This window comes from Dreissena polymorpha, chromosome 1 (assembly GCF_020536995.1).
Source record: "Dreissena polymorpha isolate Duluth1 chromosome 1, UMN_Dpol_1.0, whole genome shotgun sequence".
Classification (NCBI taxonomy): Eukaryota; Metazoa; Mollusca; class Bivalvia; order Myida; family Dreissenidae; genus Dreissena; species Dreissena polymorpha.
In genome coordinates this window covers 117,591,086-117,611,806 of record NC_068355.1, presented here as the reverse complement: position 1 = coordinate 117,611,806, position 20,721 = coordinate 117,591,086, and the positions used below count along the sequence as shown (strand labels likewise).

The window sequence follows — 20,721 nt, the reverse complement described above, 5'->3', positions numbered from 1 at the left end:
TAGTCCTCTACCACGTTTGTTCAAATTATGCCCCTGGGGTCAAATTTGACCCTGCCTCGAGGGGTAAAAAAATTGAAAATTTGCTTATATAAGGCCTATTTTGTGAAAACTTTAAAAATCTTTACGTCCATAACCATTGGGCCCATGGCTACGAAATTTGGTATGTTGTGACATCTAATAGTCCTCTACCAAGTTTGTTCAAATTATGCCCCTGGGGTCAAATTTGACCCTGCCCCGGGGGTCAAAAAATTGAAAACTTGCTTATATAAGGCCTATTTTGTGCAAACTTTAAAAATCTTCTTGTCCATAACCATTGGGCATAGGGCTACCAAATTTAGTATGTAGTGACATCTTATAGTCCTCTACCAAGTTTGTTCAAATTATGTCCCTGGGGTCAAATTTGACCTTGCCCGGGGGGTTAAAAATTTGAAAATTTGCTTATATAAGGCCTATTTTGTGCAAACTTTAAAAATCTTCTTGTCTATAACCATTGTGCCTAGGGCTACCAAATTTGCTATGTAGTGACATCTTATAGTCCTCTACAAAGTTTGTTCTAATTATGCCCCAGGGGTCAAATTTGACCCTGCCCCGGGGGGTTAAAAAATTGAAAATTTGCTTATATAAGGCCTATTTTGTGCAAACTTTAAAAATCTTCTTGTCCATAACCATGGGGCCTAGGGCTACCAAATTTGCTATGTAGTGACATCTTATAATCCTGTTCCAAGTTTGTTCAAATTATGCCCCTGGGGTCAAATTTGACCCTGCCCCGGGGGGTTAAAAAATTGAAAATTTGGTTATATAAGGCCTATTTTGTGCAAACTTTAAAAATCTTCTTGTCTATAACCATTGTGCCTAGGGCTACCAAATTTGCTATGTAGTGACTTCTGATAGTCCTCTACCAAGTTTGTTCAAATTATGCCCCTGGGGTCAAATTTGACCCTGCCCCGGGGGGGGGGGGTCAAAAATTGAACATTTGCTTATATAAGGCCTATTTTGTGCAAACTTTAAAAATCTTCTTGTCCATAACCATTGGGCCAAGGGCTACCAAATTTGGTATGTAGTGACATCTTATAGTCCTCTACCAAGTTTGTTCAAATTATGCCCCTGGGGTCAAATTTGACCCTGCCTCGAGGGGTAAAAAAATTGAAAATTTTCTTATATAAGGCCTATTTTGTGAAAACTTTAAAAATCTTTACGTCCATAACCATTGGGACTATGGCTACGAAATTTGGTATGTAGTGACATCTAATAGTCCTCTACAAAGTTTGTTCAAATTATGCCCCTGTGGTCAAATTTGACCCTGCCCTGGGGGGTCAAAAAATCGAAAATTTGCTTGTATAAGGCCTATTTTGTGCAAACTTTAAAAATCTTCTTGTCCATAACTGTATGGCATAGGGCTACCAAATTTGGTATGTAATGACATCTTATAGTCCTCTACCAAGTTTGTTCAAATTAAGCCCCAGGGATCAAATTTGACCGTTCCCCAGGGGTCACAAAATTGAACATATGTTATATTGGGCCTATTTTGTGCAAACTAAAAAAATTCTCTTGTCCATAACCATTGGGCCTATTTCTACCAAATTCGGTAGGTAGTGACATATAATAGTTCTCTACTTAGTTTGTTCAAATTATGCCCCTGGGAACAAATTTGACCTTGCCCCAGGGGTCACAAAAATGAACATATGCTCAAATAAGGCCTATTGTGTGCAAACTTTAAAAATCTTCTTGTTCTTAATTATAGAGCCTAGGGCTACAAAATTTGGTTATGTAGTGACATCTTATAGTCCTCTTCCAAGTTTGTTCAAATTAAGCCCCAGGGATCAAATTTGACCGTTCCCCAGCGGTCACAAAATTGAACATATGTTATATTGGGCCTATTTTGTGCAAACTAAAAAAATTCTCTTGTCAATAACCATTGGGCCTATTTCTACCAAATTCGGTAGGTAGTGACATATAATAGTTCTCTACTTAGTTTGTTCAAATTATGCCCCTGGGAACAAATTTGACCTTGCCCCAGGGGTCACAAAAATGAACATATGCTTAAATAAGGCCTATTGTGTGCAAACTTTAAAAATCTTCTTGTTCTTAATTATAGAGCCTAGGGCTACTAAATTTGGTTATGTAGTGATATCTAATAGTCCTCTACCAAATTTGTTCAAATTATTCCCCTGGGCTCAAATTTGACCCGGCCCCGGGGCTCACAAAACTGGACATATGATGTTTACCAGTGGAGATTACTGCGGCCGTTTGGCTGTGACCAACAACAACATCAACATCTTGAAAACCTGAGATAAAACCCTGTCATTTAGTGCCATTTTAGGTCAGATGGTGACTGCTTACAAAGGCATTGAAGTAAGAACATGTGTTATGAATTTTTTTCTTACAAACTGAAAAAAAGTCGGGTTTTATTTTAATTAGTCGAAAGTGACCATATATCCGGATGAAAATATTTTGGATGACATGTTAATTTCATGTCTTTTTTGTAGTGTTTAAACCAGTTTAATAATATGTTATTGATTTTAAAAACACAACTTCCATGAACATAATTATTTCAAGAAAAGTCAATATATGATACTGCACGGTAAACTCAAACTTTGTATCCAAGAAAAGGTGTTGAAATTAATGAAGTGCAATGTTCTTAACTAACGTATATGCTGCTTTTTAATCACTAATGATTCATTGTTCCATTTGTGAATCGTGACTCATGAATTGTGGATATGATTGTCAATTGCTCAACAATCCATATATATTTCTGACCATTTTATAATTTTCTTAATATAAGTTATGAATTGATCTTAGAAGTCAAATGTATTACTTAATTAAATACATTTATATATATAAAAAAAATAATCTTTAGATTATCATAATATTCTCAGGCCTGTTGGTCTTAGGGATGTGTGGGTTGATGAGCAATTTCTCCTTTTATCACAATGATTTCTACCCTACCTGATCATTTCCTTCATATTCCATTTTAATTTAATTGACGTTTGCAACCTCTTTCAAATTGGGAAAGTCCAAAATGTGTTGTTTGGTAAAGGGTTAAGGCATTTTGATTACTATGGCTCTTGTGAATCTGTTTCAAATCAAATGCGTAGATTTGATCTTCAGCATCTAAAAATATGTGACATAGAAAGAACTACAATATCTTTTGGAGAGATAAATGTACCTACGTTATAAGCAAAGGACCTGTGCAACAATTCCCGGGCTTTTAAGTCTGTTAAGTTAACACGGTAGTAACTTTTTCCATATATAAAAATGCTCACCCTTCCAACTTTAAACCCCCAGTGGGACGAGGGATAGAAGGAGAAAGTCACATGCTTGAGTACATTTCAACCCATGCGCATTGCACGTTTTCTTCGCAAAGAAAAAACAGTGGAGCGATACAGGGCCATCATGGCCCTCTTGTTTATTGAATACCTTAAGTGTTGTGGTTTTCATGTTTCAGTGTTAATAACTAATTATGCTATGCAATCAAAAAATAAGGCCAATCCATAATGGGTACAGTTGCATAGCAGGTTTCATTTCCAATAAAAATTATTGTTGAGTTTACAAATGTTTTGATTCCAACACTTCCATCATTATACAGTAAACCCAGTACACATAACCAAAATACAACATACAAACAGTAATCATAAGGTCTTACAACATTAATGGTGGTTCTCATCTGAAAGTACCGGTAAATAAAACAGGCACATATAAAGTCAGCTTCTTAATATAAAAAAGTAAAAAAAGGCTAACAACAAAATGAAATGCAATTATTGAGAGTTGAATAAGACTCAATAAATTCTACATTTACCTATGTAGAACCATTATTTTGCGTCATGGAGACAGACCATATGCTCCCAGCCAAAAGATCAGTTTTGCTGCTATTTCACACACTGGAAACAGTTGGAACTTAATTCATTCATCCATTGCTAAAACTAGTTCATGATCTGTTTGGTTTTTTAAAAGCAAGTTTTTCAGCATATGTTTGTTATTTAAATGCATATCTTTGAAGAATGCCAGAACCAAGCATCTTAACAAAGCATTGGATTTCCAATGTCCTTTTTTACATTATTCTATATCCAGAATGCATTTCTTGGTATGATGTTGTGGCTGGAAAGTAGTTCCTGAATGACTTACAAGTACAATGCAATTCTGTATAACAAACACATAGATTTACAACACTTGAAATGATTGATAATGGAAAGGCATTTAAAGTCAACTTGTGTGAACTGACAGAGATTACTGCAGCTTTGGTGTTTCTTTTGTAATAATGCATTATGATATGGCACTCTTTACTGTGTTTTGCTTATCTGGTTGTTTCAAATATTGTTGAAGTTGCGTGATTTCATTTTTTTCATTAATTATGCACCCCTCAATTTGCCTTTGTTGTTGTGTGTGTAATGTGATTATTTCAAGCTTTTTTGTATTATTAAATATTTATATATACACCTTCTAGGTGATAATTAGTATGTTATTGGCATTGTTTTTATATAATCATTTCCAGGCCTTCCAACCTGTCTAGATAAGTGAAATTGTGTTTATTTATAAATCATATAAGGAAATATATTACCTGTAGACAATTTTTCATTTTTAGGACCTTTAAAATAATAATTGTCCATACCAATGGATTATGGTCCCTTTCTTGAGATATATATTTTTAAGTATGTTTAATATTAATTAACAATAATTTAAGTACATTAGCTACTCATAGTGTCACTAAATAACTTGTTTTCTTACTGCAATAAAAATAAAATAATCTATTAGTTGAGAATAGTGTGTGTTTTTGTCTTTTTAGAATTATCATTTGTCTTTTAGAATTTCAGCGGTTTGATGTGTCTATTTCAATGCAGAAAGTGCTTTTTTCTTTCAGTGGGACAAATGTAACCCAGGTTTAATCTGAGTTAGAGTTTTGTGTACATGTAAGTTTGTAAGCACAGGTTTCTACTTGACCTTTGTTCCTTTCACCTGCTGGAAATTTTGGTAATTTGTTTGAGAATTAAAAAAAAACAACATAGAAATTGCATAATATCATTATAAATTGTGAAGCATAAGATATTATCATATATATTTAGGTAATGCACATAACAAAACAAAGTTTACTAGCCTAAATGTGTTTCTTTTCTGACAAAAAACATCTGTTAACTTTAAAGATAAAAAAGCATCCATCTATTTGCAACACAAGCTTTTGGAAATATGGATAGTTCGGCTTTTTAGTACTACATATTTAAGTACTCTTGAAATATAATGAAAAAATTCAAAGTACAACTATACATACATGCTGTAAGGATTTTTGTCTTTGGTTTTTAGAATCCATAGTTTTTTTATTATATCAAAAGTGAACAGCAGGTCAGAGGTTGTAACTAGGTCATTGGTATGAAGTGAAATCTTAGTTTGGGAAACAGAAAACAGCATGCACATAACGAGTGACAGTGGGACACACTTTCTTGATGGAATGTATGCATATTCTTAGAAAATGTATGTATTTTTCAGTATGAACTCTAGTAGAAACTTGCTATGTCATTGTGGCAAAGTGAATCAGTATATTAAGTTGACATTACAGTCTTGCCCGGCGCTTACAAAAAGCAAAGCCTTTGTGCAACCTGAAGGTAAACTAAAAATTAAAAAAATGAAGCAGATTTGCTCAACTTCCTTCATATAGACAACAAGCTATAGCTGAATCTGACAGTTGGTTCCTGTTTGACCACCTCACCAAATACAGATGCAAGTACTGCAGATATAACAGTGCAGTCAAAATCATTTATTTAGGCCTATACCCCAAGAAAGTGTGCACCCCTTCATTTGAGACTGTCAATACTATATGAAAGACTTACCAGCCAGTAGATTCTTGCTTTGGGTCTTCTTTGCCATTGGGCTGCAGTTCAACACTGATGTTGCATTTGTCCTTGCAATGTTGCATTTGTCCTTGCAATGTTGCATTTCCCCTTGCAATTTAGCATTCATGATTGCAAATTTTTATTTGTACTTGCAATGTTGCATTTTTCAATATTGCATTTTTCCTTGCAATGTTGCATCTGACCTTGCAATGTTGCATTTGTAATTGCAATTTTGCATTTGTCCTTGCAATATTACATTTGACCTGCAATGTTGCATTTGCCTAGCAATGTATTTAAATAAGTGAAGAGTCCTCAATCATTGTTTTGCTTGGCTTAGATTTTCTCTTTCATTGTTCACTATGTCATTTTTATTATTAGCTCATCTATTTTTTTTTTAAAAAAATATGAGCTATTGTCATCACCTTGGCGTCGGTGTTGGCGTCCGGTAAAGTTTTGTGTTTATGCTCACTTTTCTCATAAAGTATCAAAGCTATTGCATTCAAACTTGGTACACTTACTTACTATCATGAGGGAACTGGGCAGGAAAAGTTAGATAACTCTGGTGTGCATTTTGACAGAATTATGTGCCCTTTTTATACTTAGAAAATTGAAAATTTGGTTAAGTTTTGTGTTTAGGTCCCTTTTTCTCATAAAGCATCAAAGCTATAGCATTCAAACTTGGTACACTTACTTACTATCATGAGGGGACTGGGCAGGCAAAGTTTTGTGTTTAGGTCCACTATTCCTAAAGTATCAAAGCTATTGCTTCCATACTTGCGACACTTACTTACTATCATAAGGGGACTGTGCAGGCAAAGTTATGTAACTCTGACTGGCATTTTGACAGAATTATGGCCCCTTTATACTTAGAAAATTGAAAATTTCGTTAAGTTTTGTGTTTTGGGCCGCTTTACTCCTAAAGTATCATAGCTTTTGCTTTCAGACTTGGAACACTCACAAACTATCATAAGGGGACTGTACAGAACAATTTACATAAATCTGGTTGTCATTTTGACGGAATTATGGCCCTTTTTTTACTAAGTAACTTTGAATATATGGTTAAATTTTGTGTTTACATCCACTTTACTAATAAAGTATCAAGGCTTTTGCTTTCAAACTTCAAATACTTTCATACTATCATGAGGGTACTGTACCTGGCAAGTTGAATTTTACCTTGACCTTTGAATGACCTTGACTCTCAAGGTCAAATAATTAAATTTTGCAAAAATTGCCATGACTTCGTTATTTATGATTAGATTTGATTGATACTTTGACAAAACAACTCTTACATGAGATACTACAATAGACTCCACCCAAACCATCCCCCCCCCCCGAATCCCCCCGCCCCCCCCCCCCCCCCAAAAAAAAACAATTTTTTTGTGTGATAAGATCATCTTATAAATGACCACACCCTCTCACTATACCCCTCCCCCGACCCCACCCTGCACCCCCCAATATTTTTTTTTAAACATGGTTAAAAAACAAAAATATTTATTTTTGTTATTTTATTTTTGAAAGACCGTCCAACTATCCCACCAAAGAATCCCTCCCCCAAAGAAAAAAATAAAATATTTTTATTTTGTTTTTGCATTTTTATTTTGTTTTTTGAAAGAAGGCACTATACCCCCTCTCCACCCCACCCATCCATCTTTTTTGATTGAAGTATTGAGATAGTTCCCTTCACCTTTAAAAAGAAAAATAGATGAGCTGTCTGCACCCGCAAGGCATTGCTCTTGTTCAAGTATTGTTTTTACAATTCTTAATTGTTGGTGGTGTCAATAAGCTTAACTTTTATGAACTGTCAATGTTTTATGGTGTAAAGTAGTTTCTGCATTTATCATTGTGAAGGGATAAATAACTTTTGCTTCTAGTACCATCACTTATGCTTCTGCTGAAAGTGCTTACATTTAATGTATTGATTATAAGATTACCAACTTTACTGGTTCCCAGGTCAATATATTTTTGATATTACACAAACTAAATTCTCTTCATCTCTTGCTGTATTTTGGTAATAGTCTCTTTAGGAATTGTAAGGTGCTTAATGGGTGGGCAAAATGTTCATTATTTCCGCTTTCTATTTTAGTCAGTTTTCATTGAATCTTCACCAAACTTCTGGAAATGTTTGGTGACATAAAGTGGCGGAAAAGTTATATATTAAACCAGCACCTCAGAATTATTACCATTTTGTTATACACTTAAATTCTTATGTTTTCACCAATTCTTCACCAATTTTTCTAGACATAGGTGTACATTTCCATCAAAGACTTTTTTCTACCTAAAGTTTTGTTGTTTGTATAAAAATAAGTTTTTACAGTACACCAGCCTTTGGCTAATAGTTTTACCTTAATCTATCAGTGAATGTTTGAAAGTGTATATATGCAAATATCAATGAATGTTTCATTTAGTTTTAAGCTCACTAGGCACAAAGTTCTCATGGAGAGCTTTAAATGTGTGGGCATTCTTTGTTCTGCATGAAGCATAGTGCATAAATAGGCTTTACTAATGACTCAATCTTGATGAAACATGATGTGATTGTTGACCATTAAAAGACCGAGTTTGGTTCTAGGTCAAATTTAGGTGACCTTGTCAAATATCAGGAAAAGCTTGTCAACTCTCTTTTCACCATTAATCACTTTTATTTATCCAAAAATTAAGTGATGTAATTAACTTACTTCTACAGTAAATCTCGTTAAAAGAGAAAATAAGCATTGCCTTCACAACCAGTTAAATTGGTAGAGTAATTAAATTCTTAATTTTTATTGTATATTTATATATGATAAGCTGTAAGTATCTTTAAATAACTGAAAGCATGCCTGTAGTAGAACCTTGTAAGGTTAAATGCAATTAATATAATACAAAGTAGTGTGGTGACCTTTTCTGTTTGGGCTACAGCTTTTAAATGTTCTGTTAAATTAATTTCCAGATTTTATTATTTATAATTATTATCCAGGTTTTCCGAAGGAAAAAACTGGTTATTAGATTGGCGAATGTCGGCAGGCGGTCTGGCGGGCGGGCCGAACAAGCTTGTCCAGACCATAACTAGTCGTTCATTTTTAGGTTTTAAAATCATTTGGCACATTTGTTCACCATCATTGGACGGTGTGTCTCGCGAAAGAATTACAATGATATCTCCAAGGTCAAGGTCACACTTTGAGTTCAAAGGTAAAAAATGGCCATTAATGAGCTTGTCTGAGCCATAACTATTTTGTTCATGGTGAGATTTTAAAATCATTTCAAGGTCAAGGTCGCCACGACTAAACATAGATTGAATTTGAAACATTAACAATGCACATTTTTAGTTGTTTCCCTTTATCAGACTTTTTTTTTTCAAATTGAAATCAAGGTCGCCACGAGTAAAAATAGATTGAATTTGACATAAGGGGGGTAACAAAGAACATTTTGAATTGTCACCCTTTATCAGATTTTTTTTTCAAATTGAAAACCCTTGTTATACTCCCTGTTATAAAGTTTATGGGAAAAATTTAGCCCATGTTTAATCTGAGTTAGAGTTTTGTGCACATGTAAGGTTGTATGCACAGATTTCTACTTTATCTTTTGACCTTTCACCTGCTGGAAATTTTCGTAATTTGTTTGAGAATTAAAAAAACAACATAGAAATTGCATAATATAATTATAAATTTTGAAAAACAAATATTTTCATACATATTTAGGTAATGCACATAAACAAAAACAAGTTTTATTAGTCTAGATCTAAATGTCTTTCTTTTGTGACAAAAAAATATCTATTAAGTTTAAAGTTAAAAAAAAGCATCCATCTATTGGCAACAAAAGCTGTTGGGAATATGGATATGGAATAAACTGGGATCTCTATGGATGTTTTTCTAACCGTCTCTTTGTCTGTAGAAACAAACATCTCCTCAGACTTTATAATACACTTTTCAACATACAACATTCACATTGCTGACATTGATCCTAATTATATGCTTGTGTGAATTTTTGGTCATTCATTAGACAATAGATTAAGTATGTTTAAGAAATAATATTTTTCTATCATGGTTTGTTGTTGAATAACCCACAGTAAGGAGTATAGATGCGTAGGAATTAAATCACGAGTGCGAAGCACGAGTGATTTGATAACACGCATCTATACAACTTACTGTGGGTTATTCGACAACAAACCATCATATAAAAATATTATTTCGATTCTAACACGATTCTGATTGATTTGGTTCAAGCTTTAGGACATGAACTATATTTTTCAATACCCCGCCCTTCTTAGTACTAAGTTCGCTATTTAGTGACGTCATTGAATTTTACAAACATATGACGTCATTTTCATTCATAAATATTTTGCAAATGACGTCACTTTCATTGAAAACAACAATCGAAGAAACTTAATGACGTCCGTGTATTGAATCTACTGAAAAGCTGACATGCTATAAATGTTTTTTGAATTACGTTTCCTGACAAATAGCATTCTTTGTAGGCGTGGTTATGCCACTTATCACCAAATATACAATTTGTTGTTTCATTACACTTGTATACATGCTACATTTATTACATTTCTTTTAGAGCGGGTTTTAGCTCGTGCATTTTACTGCAACATTTTCTTTATTTATTCGGAACTATTTTCGAAACATTAAGCTCCGCCCATAAGTTATTGCAGAATAACCCACGCTTGATTTCCTTCTTTGTCTATAGAAAATAAGTCGCGTGCCGTGTTAGAATCCTTTTTAGCTTACCTCTTGGTCAGAATGTTAATCTGAAATGTTTAAAGCTGAACTTGAATCTGGGTCATGTGTGTCCAAAAATGATGCAAGGCGAAATATTAGAAAGCCCTTGTTACCTCTCTAGAAGCCACATTTATGACACAATCTTTATGAAACTTTGTCAGATTGTTAATCTTGAAAATATCAACACCATGTGTGAATCTTTGAGAATTGTGGTACACAATTGTGCTATCAGGTAAAGTCTTCTCAATTATTGAACCTGGAACTCAGTTGAGCACTCCAGGGCTCAAATTAGCATTGACACGTCCTCTGACGTTCTCCTACACTTTTCATTGTTTAATTACCATTCAAACTTTCAGGCATTGTTCCTTATTATAGTAGGTGATGCATTTTAAATAACTATTAGCATGCAAAAATACAAAATGTTTTGCCACTTTCACCTTGGAATTTATTAGCACACATACACATGTACACACATATTGCCCACAGGCCATTCTTTAGTACCGGAGGGGATGGGGGGTGGATGGTATAAGATCAATATTTTCTCTTCATGTAAACTGCAGAGAGTATAAATGTATTCTGTTTTTTTGTATAACACATCTCTTATACACTTATACATATCTTAAAACAGATCATGCCTAATCCAATTTTAAAAAGTGTTTTCAAAGTGTATAAGAGCTATGTCCTTTTGCAGAAGAAGAATGTACTGTTTGGAGGTACATAGATGGATGTATGCATCCTACACCAATTACATGCATTTCAAAGGTCAAGGTGTAGTTGACTAGATTTGTTGGATGCATTCCTAGTCCTATGATACAGGTATCTGGTAGCTGTTGTCACACACACACACAATGTTCATGCATGTTAAAAGTACTCACTGGTTTTTCTGTGATTGTGTCTTCCTATTGAATTTCATACCAGCTTATACTGCAAAATTATTCCCAACAGTAAGGTAACAAAGAATTGTTTGTCTTTGAGTTCTTTAAGCACAGTTGTTGAGCATTTCCATTTATTAGTTTGAGTGAATATAAATATGTTTTAGTATTAATTTTGTTATGCCTATTGTAGTGGTTGATGTTTTTGTTGTTGCTATGTGTAAAGATGCATGTGTATCAATGTTTTGTGATTGGTGTTTTCAACATGCTTATAGATTGTGCTGTCATAGTAACATAGATGCAAGGTATGGTTTGGTCAAGGCACTTATTTTCAGGCCATAATGAAATTATTGTTACTCCTCCATTACCCATGCAAATGAAGGGTGGAAAGGTTGCAATCACGCACAAAAAAGGAATTTTTATGTCCCCCACCACTTATGTCCCCCACCACTATAGTGGGGGACATATTGTTTTTGCCCTGTCTGTTGGTCTGTCTGTCTGTTTGCGCCAACTTTAACATTTTGCAATAACTTTTGCTGTATTGAAAATAGCAACTTCATATTTGTCATGCATGTGTATCTTATGGAGCTGCACATTTTGAGTGGTAAAAGGTCAAGGTCATCCTTCAAGGTCAAAGGTAAAAAAAACTAAATCAAAGCGGCGCAGAAGCGGACATAGTGTTTCTGACAAACACATTTCTTGTTTTTATGTGCCCCACCACTATAGTGGGGGACATATTGTTTTTGCCCTGTCTGTTGGTCTGTCTGTCTGTTTGCGCCAACTTTAACATTTTGCAATAACTTTTGCTATATTGAAGATAGCAACTTCATATTTGGCATGCATGTGTATCTCATAAAAATGCACATTTTGAGTGGTAAAAGGTCAAGGTCATCCTTTAAGGTCAAAGGTCAAAAAAATAAATCAAAGCGGCGCAGAAGGGGACATAGTGTTTCTGACAAACACATTTCTTGTTTATTATGTAAGTAATGTTGTTATATCTTTGATCAGTTTAAAGAGTCATTGTGTTTTGTTTGTGAAAAATCACATACAATCTGAGGTTTTATGCTCAACTATTCATTTAAAAGTTTAAGCTATGCTACTCATCCATTTGTTGCTGTCAGTGCCTGCTTAATCCTCTAGTTAAGATGAATGTTCCATATCTTCATATCACTGTTACAGGTATTTGATTAAAATTTCACACATGCCTTTATAATCATAATCTTGGTGTGTCAGGTACCTGAAAAAGTTTCATAACTCAAAAATGTGAACCTTTTTATGCCCCCGGTAGGGTGGCATATAGCAGTTGAACTGTCCGTCAGTCAGTATGTCAGTATGTGTGTATGTCAGTTTGTCCGTCCGTCCGAAAAAACTTTAACGTTTGCCATAAATTTTTCACTATTGAAGATAGCAACTTGATATTTGGCATGCATGTGTATCTCATGGAGCTGAACATTTTGAGTGGTGAAAGGTCAAAGTCAAGGTCATCCTTCAAGGTCAAATGTCAAATAAATGGCGTCTGTCCATCCAAAAACTTTAAAATTGGCCATAACTTTTTCAATATTGAAGATAGCAACTTGATATTTGGCATGCATGTGCATCTCACTGAGATGCACATTTTGAGTGGTGAAAGGTGAATGTCAAGGTCATCTGTCAAGGTCAAAATGTCAAATATATGGCATCTGTCCGTCCGAAAACTTTAACATTGGCCATAACTTTTTCAATAATGAAGATAGCAACTTGATATTTGGCATGCATGTGTATCACATGAAGCTGCACATTTTAAGTGGTGGAAGTTAAAGGTAAAAGGCCATCCTTCAAGGTCAAAGGTAAAAAAAAATATTTCAAAGCGGCATTCTCATGAGGCTGCACATTTTGAGTGGTGGACATTCAAGGTCAATGTCATCCTTCAAGGCCAAAGGTAAAAAAAATATTTTTTTTTTTAATTTCAAAGCGGCGCAAAGGGGGCAATGTGTTTCTGACAAACACATCTCTTGTTGTTTTTCATATTTAGGGCTAACATTTTGTGTGCAACAACTCTATAACTCTTGATTTAATAAAGATAAAGAAATAAGCTTTTACATATGTGTTCAGGGTCGTTACACTTATTCAAGACCTATAACTTTTACCAACTTTTTAGCATGATTAAGCTGCTTTTAGTACTTTAAAAAGTCTGGTGAAGGTTTGTGTGCTTGATAAAATTAAGGTCAAGGTTTGCTTGCCACATGCACTCTGTAGCTACTATAGATGCTCAACTGAAACTTAAAATGTGCGTTCAGGATAATATCTTAGGGCACTGATCAAGGCCCATAACATAACTTTTTGTAAATATAGGTTTGCATACAACATATATCCATATCTCTTTTTGCACTTGAGATATTGAGATAAACTTAATATATGCTTGAGGATTTTTGTAAACAGTAACTCATCAAAACCTGTGTCTGTGACCAGCCTTGAGAGTTAAGTTTGCATCCAAAAAGTACTTATCTCTCTTACTACTACTCACAATCAATTTAAATTAAAATATCTGCATGATGATAATGAATGTGAGCTCACTGTTTAAGGCTTATCGCTAACTCTTACCTGCAATAAAGCTTTTAAAAGATCAACGTGGCATAGTGGATATGGTGTCCGCCTAGCAACAGGGAAGTCATGGGTTCCATCCCCACAATGGGAGTGTTTTTAGATCTCTCTCAAAGACACACAATACTGGTTCTACGCCCAGGAAACGGACTCGAGAGTGTTTCTATTTAGGCTTTTGATGCAATGAAGTTAAAATGAATAGGTTTCAACTAATTAAGCTTTTAACATTTGGTGCAATAACTCAGTATTTTTGGGCTTTCATTTTGAGGCAATCCTGTCAAGATCACTTTTACTTATTGTTTTATAGTTTTTGTGTGTAGTAACTTTAGTTGGGTTGGGGATTTTTTGCTGTAATTTTGTGTTAAGGTTGCGTACATGTAGACCCTGATGGGGATTGCATTTGGGCTATGTCTGGTTAATGTAACTGATTATAAATATATAATAAATGTTCACACTTAATATTGTGAATAAGCTATAACCAATAACGATAAGGTTTTATTCTGAAATTTTAGCGCAACAAGCAAACATTCAGGCTTAGGTTGGGATTGCATGGTGGGTCATTCAGGTGATTGTAACTGGTATAAATAATAGGAAAACAGTATCATAGAGTTTTTTGTGGAGGTTTTGTTTTGAAATTTGGTTGTAGGAAGCTAACAAACTGATCTTGCTTGGGATTACACATTGAATTAAATAAAAATGAGTTAATGGGCAAAACAATACAAATCTAGTTTTGTTGTATGCCCATGTATCTTGTTTTATTGTAAATTTGTTAAGTTAATTGTACTTATAACTAACTAAGTTACTATTGCAGGTTTTCACTAATTCATGTCTGCCCATTTATTTTATCAGGTGATGTTCATTACACTATCAAAGCACTAGAATAGTTGAACTTGCTGTATTGGGATAGCTCTTGTTTAAGTTCTTAAACCTCATTGACAATTAAATTATTTTGCATCATGTGAGGGAAACAAAATATTATATTTTAGATGTCGTAACCTACTGTTAATTAGATTGGGCATTAATGTAAAGAATTAGGTTTATACTTTTGTTTTCTAACAAATGATATTAATTTAAATCTAACTGCAGTAGTTGATCTCCTAACATATTCTTCATTGTAAACAATTTTTGTTTGATATGACATGACTTTGAGTCAGTTTTGGCATGCTAAACCCAAAATATGTTTACAAATGAGTTCGAAGGATAAGTTTAAATAACTGTCATATTGAGTTTTGATGCAAATGTTTAATACCATATATTGCTGAAATTAATATTTAATTAATAAACATCTACCGTCAAACACTGATGTAATATCACAGTTATTGTACATGTACTGCATATTTGTTATCCAATATAAGCTATCTGAAATTTGTTTCAGTTGCAAGGTTTTGAGTTGAAAAGAATGAGTTGATGTCTGTTGAATTTAAGTCTATACCTTTTGCATATGTTGACTGGTTGTGAGTTATTGCAGATTGCATGAAAAGTGTTTGTTCTGAGTCTTATTAACAATGTTGGCTCTCAATATTAGACAATTTTGTAGAGACATTATTTGCATACCTAACATATTTGAAAGTTTTCATTTTAAGTCAAGAAAAAATGCATTTAATACAGTCATTGTAATATGCATGTAGGTATTCTAAATCAAATATACGTTTACGATTTATAATGAATTTCAATACTAAAATGGTTGTCAACACTATGAAAATATACATTTTTTACATACATATTCATTGAATAAAATTTTGCCAATATGTTGTATTTTAAGTGTTATATTGTATGCACACTTTATTTTGGTCAAACAATCCAATGTTTTAACAAATTAAAATAAAAGCATACAGTTCTGTCTCATAATCTTATTTGCATCTAAAATAACTTGTATTTCCAGGCCATCACTCGTTAAAAGCCGTCCAAGCTCCGAAGTTCAAATAACAACAGACGTAAACAATTCCAACCCCACCAACACCAATGCCCCTGCTCAGATTCCATCAAAACCAAGGTCAAGGTCCGTGTCAAGGTCACGGGCTACTGTGAAAGGTCAAAATCCCTGTCAACCTGCCACCAGCCTGACTGCAAGATCCAGGAAGAAAGTTATTAGCTCGGATGAGAGTTCAGATGAAGATGATGACGATGAAACAGAAACTGATGATGATTAAAGCTTGTACATAACATATTTAAATAGATACATGTTATTTGTTAGGGTTAGGTAGATTGACTTGATTATTTTTTTGAGCAATAAGATTTAATCAATACAAAATATGATAACAGTAGATACAAAATAATAAATCTACTGAAAGTAGCACCTTTTTTTTGTTTTAATGCACCCCAGCTTTTACAGATGGGGGGGGGGGGGGGGGCACATGCGGTTATTGAACACAGTTTTTGTTATTTATGCTTTTCTACCATTTTATCTTATTTGAGAAGTGTTCAAGTAGATGTTGGTAGTGAGCAAAATAGTACGGCCAAGTTTGATCATAACCTGCTGATTGCATAGTTTTATTAACTATTAATGTTAAACAATAAAAACCTGGATTCTTAGAATTGCCATATTTTGTTGTATCCTTTTGTCTGTGCCATCATTTGAAAAACAAGAAAAAACATCATTTGTAGATAAATGTACATGAAACAGATTACTACAGGGAGCCAAGTCTAGCCATTATTTAGTCAAAACATTGCAGATTTAAATGCAGTTTTCATTATTATGTCCAAGAATACACATTTAACTTTAGATTGACACACACATGCGTGTTTTTGCATTTGTTCACTTCCAAAATTTGTATTTATTCATTAAGAGGGCTGATACTACAGATGGACATGCTATAGGCAATTTTACAGAATAAAGACATAAATATGGACATTACTAATTTGCAAAATTGGACGACAACGACACATTTTCGGCTCGATTTGTCATTGTCGGCTCGGGAACTACTTAAATGTATCCCAGGTACGGAAAATATACAAACAAACTGTACCCGAGTTTTATTCTCGTCAAAATTCCAATGTCGTAAAACATGCTACAAAATACGAAAACAACCTCTTTGAAAATAACCTGACTCAACATGCTTTTTGAGCAGCAGTTTTGATAATTTCGAGGCCCCTTTAGAGAATATTAACATTAATTTGAAAATTATTAATATGAAAAAAATAGCCGATAACGACTAATTTAGCGTTAGAAATGCGGGTATGTTTTAGTATATTTTCTGTACCCGGGGAACATTTAAGTAAACTTAATATTACCCGGGTACGTTTATGTAGTACCCGAGCCAACAATCACCAACAGAGCACAACTTACCACTAGTAATGAAACTTGCAATTGTATGTATAACCAGGGACCTATGTGTATAGGTCCCTGGTATAACAAATCAGAAATTAGACATAAGTAATAAAAGTTTCCTCAGGGGCTTCCGTAAACTGAAGTATTGATTGGAGTAAATGCGGGAATTAAAATCTAAATAATGATTTTATTGCACGAAAAGATGACATAATAATGCATATAAGGTTATGTCTTTTCGATTTTAAATTGAATAATTCAACCATTTCTATAATCATTCATAGTTTATGTATTGTTTGAATATGTGACATAATGTTTAAAACGTCGTTAATTTGTCAATCTGTTAACAATACCCTTCACGCCTGAAAATTATACAACGAATAGTATTTATTGATATAAAAGATAATAAACTGGAAAGGTATTCTGACTAAAGAGGCAAAAGATGTAACATTTGCATCAATTTTGAAATCCTTTTAACATTGAATAATTGTGCATCACTTGACTGCATATCAATTTCAGACAAGTTATATTCGGAAGTTTACATATTTATGCTTTTTAAAGATTCTCCATTGAATAAATATTTATGTTTAATACTAGAATAGCAATACGTGATTGTTAAAAAAATATTTCTGAAACCGCAAGGCCTAGAGGTGTTATACTGGGAATGTAACACGGAATGATAATCGACTGCACATTAAACCGCCCTTAAAAATACACACCCCGGATGTGGGTGAGTTACATATATCATATACACGAAGCAAAAGCAATTCGTACGAGTGACAACACAGTAATGTAATATGAAATATGACTTGAAATGTTCAATGAAATTTCAAACTGTGATAGAAAAATATATGACCTATTTAACCAAATAATATTTGTGATATATGACACATTTTATCATGTACACATCGAGTATGAAATGTATTAATTAGTTTAAATACAAGTTCCAGTTATCGTAGATGTTATAAATTCGATAGAAGTTTTTATGTCGGAACCTAACACACAATCCCTTTGTTCCATTTTGGATCTGCACCATTTTTTTGACACACATACCGAGTGCTGTCGGATAAATTGTTAGTTTTCTATTTTTTTATATATCCGACACAGAAAATATATGATTTATTTTTGCCAAGAACGTGCAATAATAGAAATCTGTTCAGCAGTACTCGATCGAATGCAGTAACACTAATGCAAAACTCCACCTGTAATACCATCAACCCTGATAAAAAGGCATCGCAGACGCATTTGATATTTTATATAGTTCGACTGATGTTAATGCTATATATTTCGTGGCACGCCAGTTATTTCGCTTGCTGAACATTTTTGTATACTTTTTTCGGATAGGTGACCATTGTAAGTACCGTAAAGTCCGTAATTCGTCCGTCACTTTTTCGTGAAATCTCGTCCTAAACTAGATTTTGACATAACCTATCAAGACTATTAATCGGATGAAGTGGTCAACTGGCAAAATTGTTCAACTCGTTCCGGTCCGTTGATAAATTTCATCACGAAGTTTTACAAATGAAAATTTAAAGGGGCCTTTTCATAGATTTGGCATGTATTAAATTTTGTAGTTAAATGCTAAATGTGCTAATATAAATTCATAAATGTAAACATTGGATCCAAAAAGCTATGGCAAAAAAAAACAAGAATAAAATTAAATATACAAAAATCAACTGGGCTCGAACCACTGAAAACTGGAGTAAAAGTCTATCATTTAGACCACTCGGCAATCCGTGCTTATACAATGTTTGAATAATGTTATACTTTATGTAAGCAATCCACGCAATATTACAACATATAATGACAACAACAGAACTCTTAAAATTATTCAATCGTTTTGCGTTGCAACGTTTTATTAGCTCATCTATTTTTTTTTTCTTAAATTGAGCTATTGTCATCACCTTGGCGTCGGCGTTGGCGTCGGTGTCCGGTTAAGTTTTGCGTTTAGGTCCACTTTTCTCAGAAAGTATCAATGCTATTGCATTCAAACTTGGTACACTTACTTACTATCATGAGGGGACTGGGCAGGCAAAGTTTGATAACTCTGGCGTGCATTTTGACAGAATTATGTGCCCTTTTTATACTTAGAAAATTGAAAATTTTGGTTAAGTTTTGTGTTTAGGTCCATTTTATTCCTTAAGTATCAAAGCTATTGCTTTCATACTTGCAACACTTACTAACTATCATAAGGGGACTGTGCAGGCAAAGTGATGTAACTCTGACTGGCATTTTGACAGAATTATGTGCCCTTTTTATACTAAGAAAATTGAAAATTTGGTTAAGTTTTGTGTTTAGGTTCACTTTATTCCTACAGTATCAAAGCTATTGCTTTCATACTTGCAACACTTATTAACTATCATAAGGGGACTGTGCAGGCAAAGTTATGTAACTCTGACTGGCATTTGGACGGAATTATGGGCCCTTTATACTTAGAAAATAGAAAATTTTGTTAAGTTTTGTGTTTTTTACCCCTAAACTATCATAGATATTGCTTTCATACTTGGAACACTCGCAAACTATCATAAGGGTACAGTAAAAGGACAAGTTGCATAACTCTGGTTGTCATTTTTACGGAATTATGGCCCTTTTTTGACTTAGTAATTTTGAATATATGGTTAAATTTTGTGTTTCGATCCACTTTACTTCTAAAGTATCAAGGCTATTGCTTTCAAACTTCAAATACTTTCATGCCAGCAAAATAAATTGAGGTTACTGTACCTGGCAAGTTGAATTTTCCTTTGAATGACCTTGACTCTCAATGTCGAATTATTAAATTATTTTGCTAAAAATGCCATAACTTCTTTATTTATGATTAGATTTGATTGATACTTTGACAAAACTATGTTTACCTAACATACCACAATAATAGACTCCACCCTAACCTTCCCCCGTGCCCACCCCCCCCCCGAATCCCCCCCCCCCCCCGCGAATCCCCCCCAATTGTTTTTTTTGAAACGGTTAAAAAACAAATATTTATTTCTATTATTTTATGTTTGAAATACCGTCCAATCATCGCACCCAAGAATACCCCCACCCCCACCCCGAATTCCCCCCCCCCTATTTTTTTTTTAAGATCACCTCACAAATGAACACCACACCCCCACACTATACTATACCCCCCCCCCCCCCCCCCCGAATCCCCCCCCCCCCTAATTTTTTTTTTTAAGATCATCTCACAAATGACCACCACACCCTCACACTATACTATACCCCCCCCACCCCACCCCCCCCACCCCATTTTTTTTAAACGGTTAAAAAACACAAATATTTATTTTTATTATTTTATGTTTGAAATACCAGTCCAACCATCGCACCCAAGAATACCCCCCACCCCCCACCCCGAATTCCCCCCCCCCTATTTTTTTGTAAGATCATCTCACAAATGACCACCACACCCTCACACTATACTATACCCCCCCCATCCCCCCCAATTTTTTTTTTGAAACGGTTAAAAAACAAATATTTATTTTTATTATTTCATGTTTGAA

At 34.1% G+C, this 20,721-nt stretch overlaps 1 protein-coding gene across 6 annotated transcripts in view; it reads left to right on the top strand.

Moving 5' to 3' along the window:
- Nucleotides 1-16,258, top strand: part of LOC127846620 (centriolar satellite-associated tubulin polyglutamylase complex regulator 1-like) — a 51,763-nt gene extending 35,505 nt beyond the window's left edge. For 3 of the 6 annotated variants that reach the window (XM_052378082.1, XM_052378075.1, XM_052378089.1), the window contains 2 exons: nucleotides 4,856-4,904; nucleotides 15,848-15,996. In XM_052378082.1, coding sequence (XP_052234042.1) covers nucleotides 4,856-4,880 — 25 coding nt within the window. In that variant the 3' untranslated portion in view covers nucleotides 4,881-4,904; nucleotides 15,848-15,996. Of the gene's footprint in view, nucleotides 1-4,855; nucleotides 4,905-15,847 lie in introns of all 6 variants that reach the window. The other 3 variants (XM_052378059.1, XM_052378054.1, XM_052378067.1) reach the window with 1 other exon arrangement.
- Nucleotides 16,259-20,721: the final 4,463 nt, after the last annotated feature.